Source organism: Struthio camelus, chromosome 7 (genome assembly GCF_040807025.1).
Source record: "Struthio camelus isolate bStrCam1 chromosome 7, bStrCam1.hap1, whole genome shotgun sequence".
Classification (NCBI taxonomy): Eukaryota; Metazoa; Chordata; class Aves; order Struthioniformes; family Struthionidae; genus Struthio; species Struthio camelus.
The window spans coordinates 25884678-25898275 of record NC_090948.1 but is presented as its reverse complement, the minus strand read 5'-3'; the positions used below and the strand labels follow the sequence as shown (position 1 = coordinate 25898275).

General features: G+C 37.9%; 1 protein-coding gene across 7 annotated transcripts in view; it reads right to left on the bottom strand.

The window, feature by feature from the left end:
* Positions 1-3181: 3181 nt before the first annotated feature.
* The window catches only part of KAT6B (lysine acetyltransferase 6B), a 125066-nt gene continuing 114649 nt past the window's right edge, over positions 3182-13598 (bottom strand). For all 7 annotated transcript variants that reach the window (XM_068950482.1, XM_009671202.2, XM_009671201.2 and 4 more), the window contains exons 14-17: positions 11476-11635; positions 10592-10858; positions 9017-9323; positions 3182-7071 (exon numbers count right to left, since the gene is read on the bottom strand). In XM_068950482.1, the coding sequence (XP_068806583.1) occupies positions 4589-7071; positions 9017-9323; positions 10592-10858; positions 11476-11635 (3217 nt within the window). In that variant the 3' untranslated portion in view covers positions 3182-4588. The remainder of the gene's footprint in view (positions 7072-9016; positions 9324-10591; positions 10859-11475; positions 11636-13598) is intronic.

Here is a 13598-nt window from a genome sequence, read left to right as displayed (position 1 = left end):
GTTGTTCCCACTCATGTTGTTCTGCATAGCAGTTTAGGAAATTAGCATATGGCAACATTGACATAGCAATAGAAAAAGTTATCTACAGTTTCCAAAGGACTATTCTAAGCTACTTAGACATTAAGAACAGCCATTCTAACATAGAAAATGAAAAACAGCACTAAAGTGATATCTCAGAAAGCAACTTGATAGAAAAATGTATTCCAGTGTTTCTACATGTACTACATGAAGGACTAAACAACTCAGTTACACTCATTTATTTTTTTTAGTAGATGGGAAAAAAAGAACTACTTTTAAGCGACTTAACTAAGGTTATGGTAGCACAAACTTATCTCACCTTGCACATTCTTAAAAATTCCCTCCCCCCTCCACAATCCCTGTAGCAATATTTGAATAACGCACACCCTGGTGCTTCACTACAGAAGTAGTGACCTATATATGTGACCTATGCCTTCTATATATGCCATTAAAAAACTGGAAATACACAGTTTTAATACAAAAAAGGATACTCAGTTGGAGGGGGAAAAAAACCACATAGTCATGGTCTTTACAACATCATTCTTGTTGCTGCTCCTGAAGGCATCAGTCTCTACAGAACAGGCTGTAATAGGACAATCCTAAGCACTACAGATGAATCTGTTGGCCCCATTCTTGCTATTCAGGTGTCCACTGTGCATAAATGGAGTTTTTAAATCAACTAGTCTGTTTGATGAACAAGCTAAAAAGGCTGATAGAACTGAATCGTGTAGATAGTGAACTGTCTACATGATAGCAGTAGATAGTCTGCTTCAGGCAGCCTCTTACAAGATCAGTCAAAAATTGGTTACGTTTTGTCCACTGGCATTAGATTAGGTAGAACGTGGGAACACTTACAACTCCTGCCTTTGCAGAAGGGCACTGACTGGAGTGCAGCTTTCAGGAACTCAGTGATTCAGCAGCTTCCAGATGAAGTAGCTTTTGCTGCAAAGGAAACACCTTCCCAAGGGTCTTGCTTGAAGCATTTTGCTGGTACAGCTATGCCAAATAAGAAATTCTAAAATGAACATACTTTATATTTACTTCCCAGCTTCTTTCCCTACCATTCTCCCAGAATGAATGAGACTCAAACAGCGTCATCAGTGTAGGCAGCTCTCATGATACAGCTACATCAAATCGCCAGTTAACCTACCCAATACAAGCTATGGCAACAAGCATTAGCCACAAAAGCTTCCTCTAAGAGCTGGGCCTGCAAGCAATATACATGCAAAATGAGGCACGTTTGCCTCTTTCTTGCAAATCATCAGTGGTATAAAGTATTCTACTAGTCAAAGTACACCCTTTGCTTACGAAAAGACTAAGCTTACGCAGGCATAGAAGCCTTCTGCATCTCACAAGAATAATCCACTGCAACTTTGCAAAGAATTTTTTTCAGACACTAAGTGGAAAAGCTAATGCTCAGCTGGGATGTTGCTGGAGCACACAGTGAGATTGACACTGCAATGGGCTCACAATACACAGAAGAGGTAGATCTGTCAAGGAGGAGACAGCCTTCTTATAAAGTAGAGGTTTGAGTGCAGTAATGCAGCTTGGAGCTTGAGAGTCACTGTGGGAAAAGATTTATAAAAGCCTTTTGTCCTGCTGAAAGAAATTCAGTTCTGAAATAAAAATAAACAAACAACAACAAAAAAGAAAACCTGCCTCTTGTGCATACACAAGAAATCATTTCCCACCCAAGTTTTTAACAGCATATCACAAACAGAATTTTAGCATCATGCTGGAGTCAGGATGTTGTTCTGCTTCAGGTTACCTCATGTTGAAATGGTGAGATGATCTGGTTTGCCTGTATGTTACAGATTTGGGAAGCTGAAGTTGAATAGCAGTGGATAAAGACCCATGCATCTTTCTTTTTCATCCACTACAAAACATACAGATGAGAATAACAAAAAATGCTTCTGTTTTGATATGCAATCATTTAACAAGGATACAAAGTCTCAATTATGCACACTCAAACAGCGCACATGTTAATCTGTGTTCAATTTACCTTTCCTTAAGCATAAAAACTCATGCCAAAAAACGAGACAGTGAACTTAAAAAGACATATGGTTTAAGACATATAGTTGAATAGCTTCTCTGCCTTCAAAAAGAAAGTTTAACAGCGCAAGCGCATGAACAAAGTCTTAGTTATATCATTCTCCTCTTCTCAACGTTTCTGAACTCCTAAAATACAAGTTACTCCAAATTACAACTCAATCAGTAACTCCAGCTCCCTTTTAGATCTATGGTTCAGACTGCTGCCCCTTCCTATTCAAATTTAACAGGTTATGTGCTGAAGGATCAATTCCTTGATATGGCAAGAACATATACTTTTTTTTTTTAAATACAAATTTCTCTGACTTTTAAACATTTAGAACGCCACCTATAAAGCTGCTTTATATATTGAAATGGGGAAACAGTATTTTCAGTTAAGTTTAGTGACTCTTTCACTTTAGCTAGCAACCTTTCTGCAATGTCAGTGGTGCAAAGGGGTAATCAATGGCAACAATCACTTTAGAAGCATCCTGACAAATTCTCACAGGGCCCTTTTCTGGTGCCAATTCACGTGCACCCAATTTAAGTTTGGTACACTCTGTTAACAAGAGCTCAATGTACAGACAACATTCTTCAATTTTACAGTCCTCCTATTACTAGGTTATAAGTGTTCATATATACACACACACACACACAACCATGTATGCATGCATCTACACATAGAGAGAACTCTAGGTTAAAAACTGAAGGTTAAAAACCTTCAACACAAGGTTATCATCATCTTGGAACCCAGCAACAGCCAAAAGGAAGAACAGTTATAGCTCTGTCATCAAGACACAGTCCAAACATCATGGTCATTACCACCACATACCCTTTTATATATGAACACTTTCTAGAGGAAAAGTTTCATACATGAAATATTCACAACATTGTAACATATTCAATATGTATTTATTCAATATTTTTATTAAGACTATTTAAAAAAATAATCTTAGATACTCTTTATTTTCACAAGGTGTATGCAATTACGAGTAACCTACATTTAGGCTCTAATACCTTAATCCAAACCCCATTAACTTTAACAGGCTTTAGATCAAGCACGTGAGAGCTGTAACAAACTATTTCAGGAGGTAATTCCCCATGCAACATCAAACTATGACAAGACACAAGAGGCTAAAAATGGCTCATCATAATTTATTTTATGTTAAAATGTACAGCTTAGGGTTTTTTGTTTTTACGGTTTTTATTTTTGTTTCTTGTTTGTTTTTTTTAAGTGACTGACTGACTAAAAAGATAACAGATAAATACAAGAGTGTCACTGGGTTCTATTTTTACATGTATCAAGCCTCTTCTGTTCGGCCTTTACAGTCACTCTGTACAGGTACAAAGGCTACAAAAAAGGAAGCAATATAAACAGACACAAATAACTTTTGCCTTTTTACATGCGATCTGTAAGCTTAGTTTGAGCTATTCACACGCTACTGCTCTATTTCTTCCCTTAAAAAATAACTCCAATATTTTATAAAGATAGAAAAATCTACAGATGGAATGAAAATGTAAAGTTAGAGGCATTTCCATAAAATAGCAACTTTACACCAAATTCACTACTTTTTTTAAATCCTGCCAAGTATTGGACATTTATGAAAATGTTTCAAAACTTGACAAATAAACACTGAGATATGCTTCCATCAACAAAAAAAAAAAATCAGTATTTATAAAACAGAAAGCTGCCTTTTTCCCTACCCGAGCCCCAAAGAAACTGGTCACCAAAATGGAGAAGAGTCTCAACTTTACACCAAACATATAGCAATAAAACCCTTTGAACTAACCAAAATGTGAATAGCTTTTGCAGCTTTTTTTAATTATTTTTACAAGTTTTATAATTAACAAAAATATAGTTCTGTTTTTTTTTTTTTTTTTACCCTCAAATTAGGGTAACCTAATCAAGGCAAAAAAATTAAGAAATGGCTTACTGTTAAGCACAACACTTGTACAGTACTACAAAATGCACTGTCACTAACAAAGACATTAGCGGCATGCGGAAGTGTCACCTTCAGAAACAAAATAATACAATAAAAGAACTGCTAAAAGGCATTTACATGTGGGGAAAGGAGAGAAAAGCTCAGGATCCAGTACTGTCTGGTAGTTTTGGAGTCTATTTATCCACATTTTTAATGGGAGCAGGCACATAAAATGGCTCTGAACCATCAGCTGCTGTGTAATTGCAGTTCATAGAAAGAGTTCTTCCTTTCCAGAGAACTTCAAGCTCAATAAAATAAACAGAAAATAATGGAAAACAATGTAATCCCCCCCCTCCCCCAAACAAAACACAGGAAAAAAAAACCCAAAGTTTTTTTTTGTTTTTTTTGTTTTTTTTTTTGTTTTTTAAAGAAAAACAGGAAATGAGAAAAAGAAAAAAGAAAACTTGTATAAGGCTTTCTGCTGCATACAGCTTTTAAATGGTGCCAACAAATGTTTTTGCATTCACACCAATTGCTGGTTTTGAAATCATATTCTCCAAAAGATATTTGTGCAGATCGATCCAATTTGCCAGTTTGGTAGGTTTATCTCTCCAGAGGGCCTACCTTCTCATGTAGGATCCGTTAAGAGACTGTTTAGACATGCCTGTATTCATGTAGCCATGATGCCCTGGAGGAGTGTACATCATGTTACTGTGGGGTGCTGTCTGCATTGGTTGCTGTGCATATGGCTGAGTTCCCATCATCCCCATCTGCATCTGCATAGGGTACTGGGGTGTTTGATTCATATACCCGTGATTACTATGATATCCACTATTCATCATGGGCTGGGACATACTATATCCATTCATAGCATTAAGGGTATTCATATTCATGTTCACTGAATTGACATTATAAGCTGGGGCTGGCATTAAATTTACACTCATGTTCATACCACGCTGCATCGTTAAGGTCCGTGCAGGCCCTTGCATAGCCACAGTCTGTGAAGCACGCCCATAAATTTGTGGCTGATGGGCTGCTGCAGCAGGTGACAGAGGCATGGATTTGGTTCTTACAGAAACATGACCTTTGCTGGCCATCTGAGTCTGCAGTCTTTGGGTGTGGGACATGCCAATATTTGACGAAGCCATATTACGCTGTAAAAGGGGAGGTGGCAAATTCATAGGAGGAGGAGTAAGGTTGGGGGGAGGGGTCATGGTAGCCTGTGCTTGGGGTCCTCCAGGAACAGCATGTGGAGACTGAGAAAGCTGAACAAGCCCTGTATTACTTAAGGGGGTGGACAAAGAGGCACTGTTTGCATAGGAAGTTACAGCAGCTGAATGGCTGTAAGGCAAAGAATGATCCATAAGCGTGTTAGTTAACTGTTGCAGTTTGGCAAGGCTGAACGTGGCAGATGGCTGTGAGTAATGCCCCGCTCCGAATTCGCTCTGACCCATTCTTTCATATAATCCAATGTTGCCATTGCCAGTCTCGGGAATTTCTGTTAACTGCATAGGTGGTGTAAAATTGGCAGCCAGGCTGCACTGAGATAACTGTTGGTTGCTGCTTGGAGGCCTTTCAACAACACAACCTTGGGGAGATTTTACATTACAGGTAGAAGGAGAATTGATGTTAGTTTGTTGCATCATACTGCAGCTTCCATTAATGTTAGACATCTGTTGCGTTACCGCACAGCTACTCTGCGTTAGATTACTAGATGTAAGGCTACTGTATGAGCAACTGTTCTGTGAAGAGTTGTTTCCACAGATACTACTACCCATTGTAGAATCGTAACTGCTTGGGTTTTCGTAGTTTTCTGTTGTGCTCTCAATGCTCCCTAAATCACTAAACCCACTGTCCACAACTTGTTGTGAATGATCAGAAACAGAAGGAACATCCATCATTGGGCTGGTCTCCATGTTCTGCAGAGATGGCACAGAAATGGCACTTTGATCTGGGCTGATCTGAGCATAGCTGTTCTCTAACGGAGCAACATTTGGACTATTAACAGAACGAACTGACTGACTGGGATGAGAATGCACAGACGAAACTGGGCTACTGTGGTCAGACTGTTGGCAATCATCCAGCGAGGTCATCTGGGGACTTTGGTCAGTACGGGTATAATTTTGCAAACTTCTGCATGCCTCCTGAGTCTCTGCACAATCCTGAAATGCATCTTCATGTTCACTCGCTTCTTGGGTTAGAGACTGTACTGCTTGAACTGTCTCTGAATCAATCTCCATGGTTTCAGTATTCTCTTCCTTAAAATTGGAATGTAATTCTTCACCAGATTTTTGGTCCTGGTTATCTGTATGATCATCATCAGATTCAGGCACCGGGGCTGAATCTGTAGCAAGTTCTTTCTGGTTGCTTCCAGACTCATCAGCTGCAAGGTCAACCCCACAATCCATTAAGTCCTCCTGATTTGAATTACCAGTTTGAACATTTACGTCTAAAAAAGACTGCTGCGTCTCCAGCATTTCTTTGAAAGCTTCACCAGGCAACTCCTCTTTCTCCACTTCTGTGGAACCCATGTGGCTATCGTCTTCATCATCTGCATCATGATCCTCATTGTGAGAGGGTTCTTCCTCTTCCTCCTCTTCCTCCTCAGGATCATCCAAATGCCTAGACTCTTCTTTCTGCAAAAAAAGATCTTCTGGTTTGTCTTTCTCCTGATCCTTTGAATTGATTCCACCATCTTCTATGTTCCTTTCTTCTTCCCCAGCTCCCATCATAACATTTTCTTGTTTTTCAAAGGGTTCCCTGGGTGGATGCAGAGGTTCATGTTCTAGCTCTTTTGCCTCATCCTCTGGTGGCTGTAATACTTCAACAGGCTCTTTAATCTCTTCCTCTGCAACAGCAGGAACTGGGCAGGGTTTGTCTTCAGCTACTTCCTTTTGTTCTTCCACCAGCACTTGATAGTCAGGCTCCATAGGAGTTTCAGGTGGAGTGTACAAATTAAGTTTAAAGCCGGGTTTTCTTTCTTTGTTTTGCCTCCATTTAGATGGACCACGCTTAATTCCTTTTGGCCAGCCCTGCTTACACTTCAAATGTTCAAGATTGTCTTTAGTGTTTTCTTCCAATACAGCTACATCCTCTGTATTATCTTCAGGAGGTAATGAATAGAGACAAAAAGAAAAGTCTTAGCTTGCACAAATCAACCAATTAACATATTCAAAAGATAAATCCCAAAGTAACTTATAACCTCAAATGCATTATAAAACTCTAACAAGAGTTATAAACAGATATCAAACCAAAATAGGAAGACAACGTCTACTGCTCAGAAGCACTTGCACAGGTCTGTCAAGTGCTGCCTGTGTAGTGGCCTTTTAACAGGGACTATCAGAACCACCATTTATACACTAAAGCAATCATACAGATGTAAATCAGAAGACATGCAAACTAAAGCAAACATTGTCCAAAGATCTGATTATTAATCTTTGGATTTAGAACAGAGGTATACTGTTACTGTATATAGACATGAATTTAACGTATATTCATCCTTTTTGACATTAAAAACATGACAGCCTAGAATCTCATACTACAGGATTTTGTATTACAAGCTAGAATAATCACGTATATGTGTTAGTACCAACACTGAAAAAAGGTAGGTAGGTTATTTTAATTACTTCTCACAGGCAGCATATTGTACAGCAACTCACAATATGTGACAAAGGCCAAAAAATAACCGAAATTAAACAGAGAGCATATCAGAACACCAGATCAATATCAACAATAAAAATGTGCTATACATACTCACTCCTCTCCTCTCTCTCCCCAGATCACACTTACATAACACCAGAAAAAGGGAGAAAGTCTATTCTCAAGATATGACGTGCCGCACTTGGGAGTGTAATGGTGTCAGTGATACTCCTTTACCAAGTTCTATCTCTCCCTGTAGTGTTATAACATTCCTACAGTCAATTAGCATGATGATATGGTCTATGGACAAACACACCATATCAGTCTAGTTAAAGCAGTACAAACCCGATCACAGGGACACAGCTACAACACTGAATTTATCAGTTGAATTCATTTCTGTTGAGAAGCAGGAACAAATAATAACACTCTAATGTATCTGTGTCCTAATTTGTAACGATATCAACGTTCTTAAGCAAGGCTGTTAAACTAGCACAAAAGCTGTTTAAAACAGAAGTCAGTGGACGATCCTTTAACTGGGGAGAATCACAAAAATTCAACTTCCCACCTAATCATGAAAACACTAGAGAAATACCCACTGGCTTCCAAAAGAAGATATTTAGGCCTCAGAATCCAATCACTCATTCTGGAATTAAAACTTACAAATGCGTTTGAGAGTCAGGAAATCAAGGGATGAACATACTTTCAGAATGGTTCATTACTGGTTTCTCTATCCATCTGTTAGTTTTTCTATCAGTAAATATCCTTGAAATCAAACTAGATAAGTAGCTCTGAAAGAACAGAATTAAAACTCTCGCACTCTTTTTTTTTTTTTTGGGGGGGGGGAATAGGGCTCGCAGTGCTGAACACAGAAGAGGACATACTGTTCCCCAGAAACTACACACATTTCACTGAATTACCAACAATGCTGAATAGAGAGATTATTGTACAAGTTGCAGCTTGCTTTTTGCTTGTATCACTGGTAAAGAACACAAGAACAATATTAGACAATATCCCAGTGATATCCCTGCCCTGTTTAAGTGCCCAGTTGTAGGGACATAAAAACTGCTTTTGCCAACAGGAAAAGGACTACAGTGTTTCAGATTGAAAAAATATTTCTATTTTTTTCTGAATAACAGATCATAGTATTAACGGGGCAGGGACAAAAGAAGTGAACATTATAAAAACAACAAAAAATCTGAAACTGCCACATAACAAACTACATCCCTGTAGCATTTGTAATGAGAAGGCACTATTAAAAGCATGCATTAAGTTGATCTTAAAATTTTAAGACCAAAACAGCTAAGTAGGAGTGGTTAAAAACTTCCAAGTTTATGACAAAAATAAACTCTTCCTTTGAAGGCTACATGACAAATAAGTTTTGCAAAGATAGAAGAATATTTTCAGCTTACTTGGACAGTTATCATCACTCCTGTAACAACGAATGTCTTTCTCCTCCTTATTCTGCTCTTCCTCCTCCTCCTCATGTTTCTGCTGCCCAGGTTGATACTCAAAAGCTTTTCTAATCACAGGCTTCAAGTCATCATCTTCCCCATCCATTTCACAGGTAGGTTCCAACTGTGGCATGGGACGCTCTTCGTCGGAGTTATCAAATGGCTCGTTTAACACCTCTGTTGTTTCGGAAATCGTCTCTGTTGTAACACTGCTATTAATCCTTCTGCGTTTACGGCCTCTTTTCTTTTTCAGTAAGAAAGGTCTCTGAAAAACAGTTCCACATATATAGCTCTTCCTTTGTTCGTTTGTTAGCTGACTCAGTGCATAAAAAACATATTTGTAAAGCAAGTTACAATCTAGTTACTCATTCAAAAAATTACCTTATACTGCATCAAATTCAAGTATACACAGAATCTACCAGTAAAATATCTTATGTATAAATAACAAAAATAGGAGTGTGCATGTACAGATACAAGCACACAAATTAACTCTTCTGTACATGAAAATTAAGAATAAAAATGTTCTCATACTGTAGCAATTTCTACCTTCTACTTTTGTCAATTTTCATAGCAGGGTTATATAAACTATATTTACAAATTCTTCTCTGTAGATTCATACTTCAAGAACATTCACAAGTATGAGATAAAATTTCTTCTTCTACATTTCTGGTTCCTGCTATTTTTGAAATAAACACGCATATAGAAAAGAAATAGATAACAGTAAAGAAAATACATCAAGCTTCACATGGGTCTTAGTAATACACTAAAGAATCCTGCAGCTGATTGATGTAAAGAGGAAAAAAAGTGTCCAACAGTTATTTCTACTGTTAAGCATTTATCTCTCTCTCAGATTTATAGTCACTTTTAGGTTTTCTCATCTAAGGTAAACAAAAAGGGACATTCCAATTCCCTAATTCTCAAAGACATCTAAACACATACACTGCAGTAAGTGCTCTAAAATTTTGGGATGCTTAGTTTACTCGCTTTAACCATTCAAACAGCTAATTTTTAACCAAATGAAGAATTACATGAACACCTGAGTAACCAGGATTTAACATTTAAATCTCTATAAAATGAGACTTCTATGTGTAAAAAGAACTGTTCTTTACAGTATTTGCTGAGGAGGGGGCGGGGGAAGGTACTCCCCTAAAGGACTTCCTATAGGACCTATAAAAGACAAACCCCACTACCGGTTTGACTCCATCTTAAAATGGAAAAAGAACAATCATTAAAATATTGAACCAATACCAATACTAAGCAGCAGAGGGCAGTCACTAGTTTAAAAAGTAACAGAAAAATCTGAGTTTTAGTGCCACCCATGTTTTTACACTACTGTGAAAAACCCAAAAGATAAAAAGAATTGGAATAAGGAGAAAAAACAGAATTCAAGAATTGTTTAGTGTCCAAACACAATTTAGGAAAAGATTAAAACATTCTAATGCTTGTAAGCAAAACAGATACCCATTTTGATGATAATGATTTGATTGAAATCAGATCTCAACACCTTTAAACCAAACTACTGAAGTAACACACCTTTCTTTTTATGGCCAGCGACTGTGGCTTTGTCAGCCGGGGAGGCGAACTTTGCCGATTCTGATCCCCACCATCCTCCTCGCTGCTTTCTTTAGATTGCTCTGTGGATTGCCCTCGCTCCCCCACCACTGCCACACTCTCTGGAGATCGCAAATATTTATTTTTAGATTGTACTTTTGCAGGTGATTGCCTACTATTAGTTCGTGTAGAGAATATTTCTTGCTCTTCTTTTTCCCAGCAGCTAGCTTGTTCCATCAGACGCTCAGCCTGAAGGGTTGAGGTTAAAATAATGGGTCACTGAAACAGCATTTACTTAGCCATATCCTTTACATTCAACTGAAGAGCTGCAATAAGTCAACCCTGATTAGCACTACTGGCTAACCTAGCAATAACATTTCAGCTGAATCATCTAGTAGCTCCTTTACAACAGTTAGGATAACAAACCAAAGAAGATTGCATTTCATGGGATATTTAGCACTATTAATGATGCAGCGAATTGATTTAAGTCCTTTAGCACTACATTACATGCCCACTGACATGGATCACTTTGAGCAAGTTCATAACACAAAGAATCGATTGACACTGCAGCCCTTGAGCTCTGCACCAAATTTGATCTGATTACATGCTCCTCAACTACTTCAAGAGTGATAAATACAGCTCCATGTCAAGCGATTCGTGTTTTAAGTTTTCATATTCATCCCTCAAAAGTTATCAAGTCTTGCTGCACAGCTTCCAAAAATTGTGCATTACAATATCACAGTTTCCACCATCACTAAACAGTGGTCAAAGTTCAAACTGTTCTGTTTAAGGCAGCCTACTATTGAATACTAAGTAGTAATAAGATCTAAAGAAAGGGAAATTCAGAATAAAGTGTCTGCTATTACCTCCTTTTCAGCTTCTCTCTCTTCTTCAGAAACTGCAGCATTAGAAACTAACAAAGGAGTCCATCTCAAGCTTTCAGGATCTACTTCATTGACACGTGGATTTGCTTTCAGCTTCTCCATGTGATTTGAAATCAACTTTTCCCTTCTAATAATTACAAATCTACAATCCAATAAACAGTATTTTATTTTAGGAAATAGTTACATAAAAATAATCTTCCTATAGTTTAAATCCTTTTGCACAATAACCTGTGAAAGTAAGCAGGTAAAATAATGGATACATAGAACTAGATACAAGCTGACACACACAGATATTCGCTTATACTGTTGACTGCCTACTAAGAGGAAGAAAGGAAACAGCAGGTTATGAAGTGAAAGCTCAACACTAAACATCACTAAGGCTACAGAGAGAAAATAAATATTTTTATAGTTGACTACTGGAAATCCATGCAAAAGGTTTATTCTAGGCCCTTAAGCCACTCTGCCAGAACAATTTCCAATTTTAGTACAGCATACAGACACAAACAGAATACACGGAGTATCATGAAGTAAAGAGGGGGAAAATGCTTAATATCAGAACTGAAGATGGCAGCTAACAGGATAAGGAAGCAAGTTACGAGCGCAGGAATTTAATGAAACATAGAAATGTAGCTCAGTCCTATGCTGATGAAGTAGAAAACAACTTTCTACTACGAAATGGAGCATCACACGCAGATAAAGACTATTCTAACAGCACGGTATGCCAGTATCCTGGCAGGTCCCCCAAAGTCCCATTATAAAGCAAAGAACTATCAGATCCTAAACAAGAACATTTTCTTTTTTAGTAGTGATTTTTAAAGCTTTAGAAATCAGATAGGTAAGTGACATTCTTCCTTTTCACTGAGAGGACACTTTAAAATCCAATCCAGGTAAACCCTTTAAATAACGGAGCAATTCTTTCTTTTCCAAATTGCAGGATTATGACAAACCTCCACTTTAACACATGTGAGAAATTAATAAAACACAGGACAAACGGGATGAAGTACCATCTTAGTGGCATAGGAGCTCATAACAAACCATAACTGCTTCCAAAGGTAAGTGTCTGGAAGGGAATTGCAAAGACATGATTTCTGCTCCTAGATCAGCCACTCACCTGCTGAATAACTTTAGCCACATCAATTCATTTCCCTGTCTAAGCTTTACTACCTATGAAATAAAAACTAACTGACTTTGTTTATAAAGTATTTTGAATTCTATAGATGAAAGCATTACTTTATAACTGGGTATCATTATTTGGGGTTTAAAGCAGTTTGTGACAGGGTGGAAATCACATACAATCAATACATATTTGATTATCTTTTACACTTGTTTGTCTAATCAGGTTGCCCACAAGTAAGTGCCCGAGAAAGGTAAAGTTTTAAGGTACAGACAACTCTTCCTGCCCTCACCACACCAATCTCCTTTTTGCCAGACTCCCTTTTAAATGCTTGCACTAGTGCTAGTGCACACAAAAATCTGAGACTGAGCTATTGGCCATCTTCATTTTAGTGTTTTTTTGTTGTTGTTGTTGTTTTTGTTTTTTGGCAACCTACTGTCCCTCTGTAGGGCAGTTTTGTTTAATTTTAAGTTTCTGCAATTGTAACATTCAGGTAGACTTCAAAAGCTCTTCAAAAACACAAATACCACTGAAAGTCCTTTAGAGGAACTTCTAAGCACTTTACGGAAAAACACGCTTAAAACAATCAATCAAGATCATTAAGAAACATACGATTCACAAAGAGGGAATAGCCTCAGCATTTCCCAGTGTGTTAACTTTCAACACTGATCATAACATCAAACAGAAACTTAAAACAGACAAACAACCCCCCCCCCCACACACACACACACCCCCTAATCAAAACACACACACACACAACTGAATTCCCAGTGCTTTGGGTAGGACTTTGCTGACCTGTTCCCCATAGCTTGAGTGAAGTCTGCAACAAATGAGAAAGTGCACCCACACACCTACAAACCAAAACTTTTCCCTTCACTGCTACTCAATGCAAGACATTTGCAAAACAGTCAAGAATTGTAGTGAGGGAAGATGATACTAAACGAAAAAACTTCTCAACTGAAAGTGTTTCAGGTTAGCCACACCCTTGTAA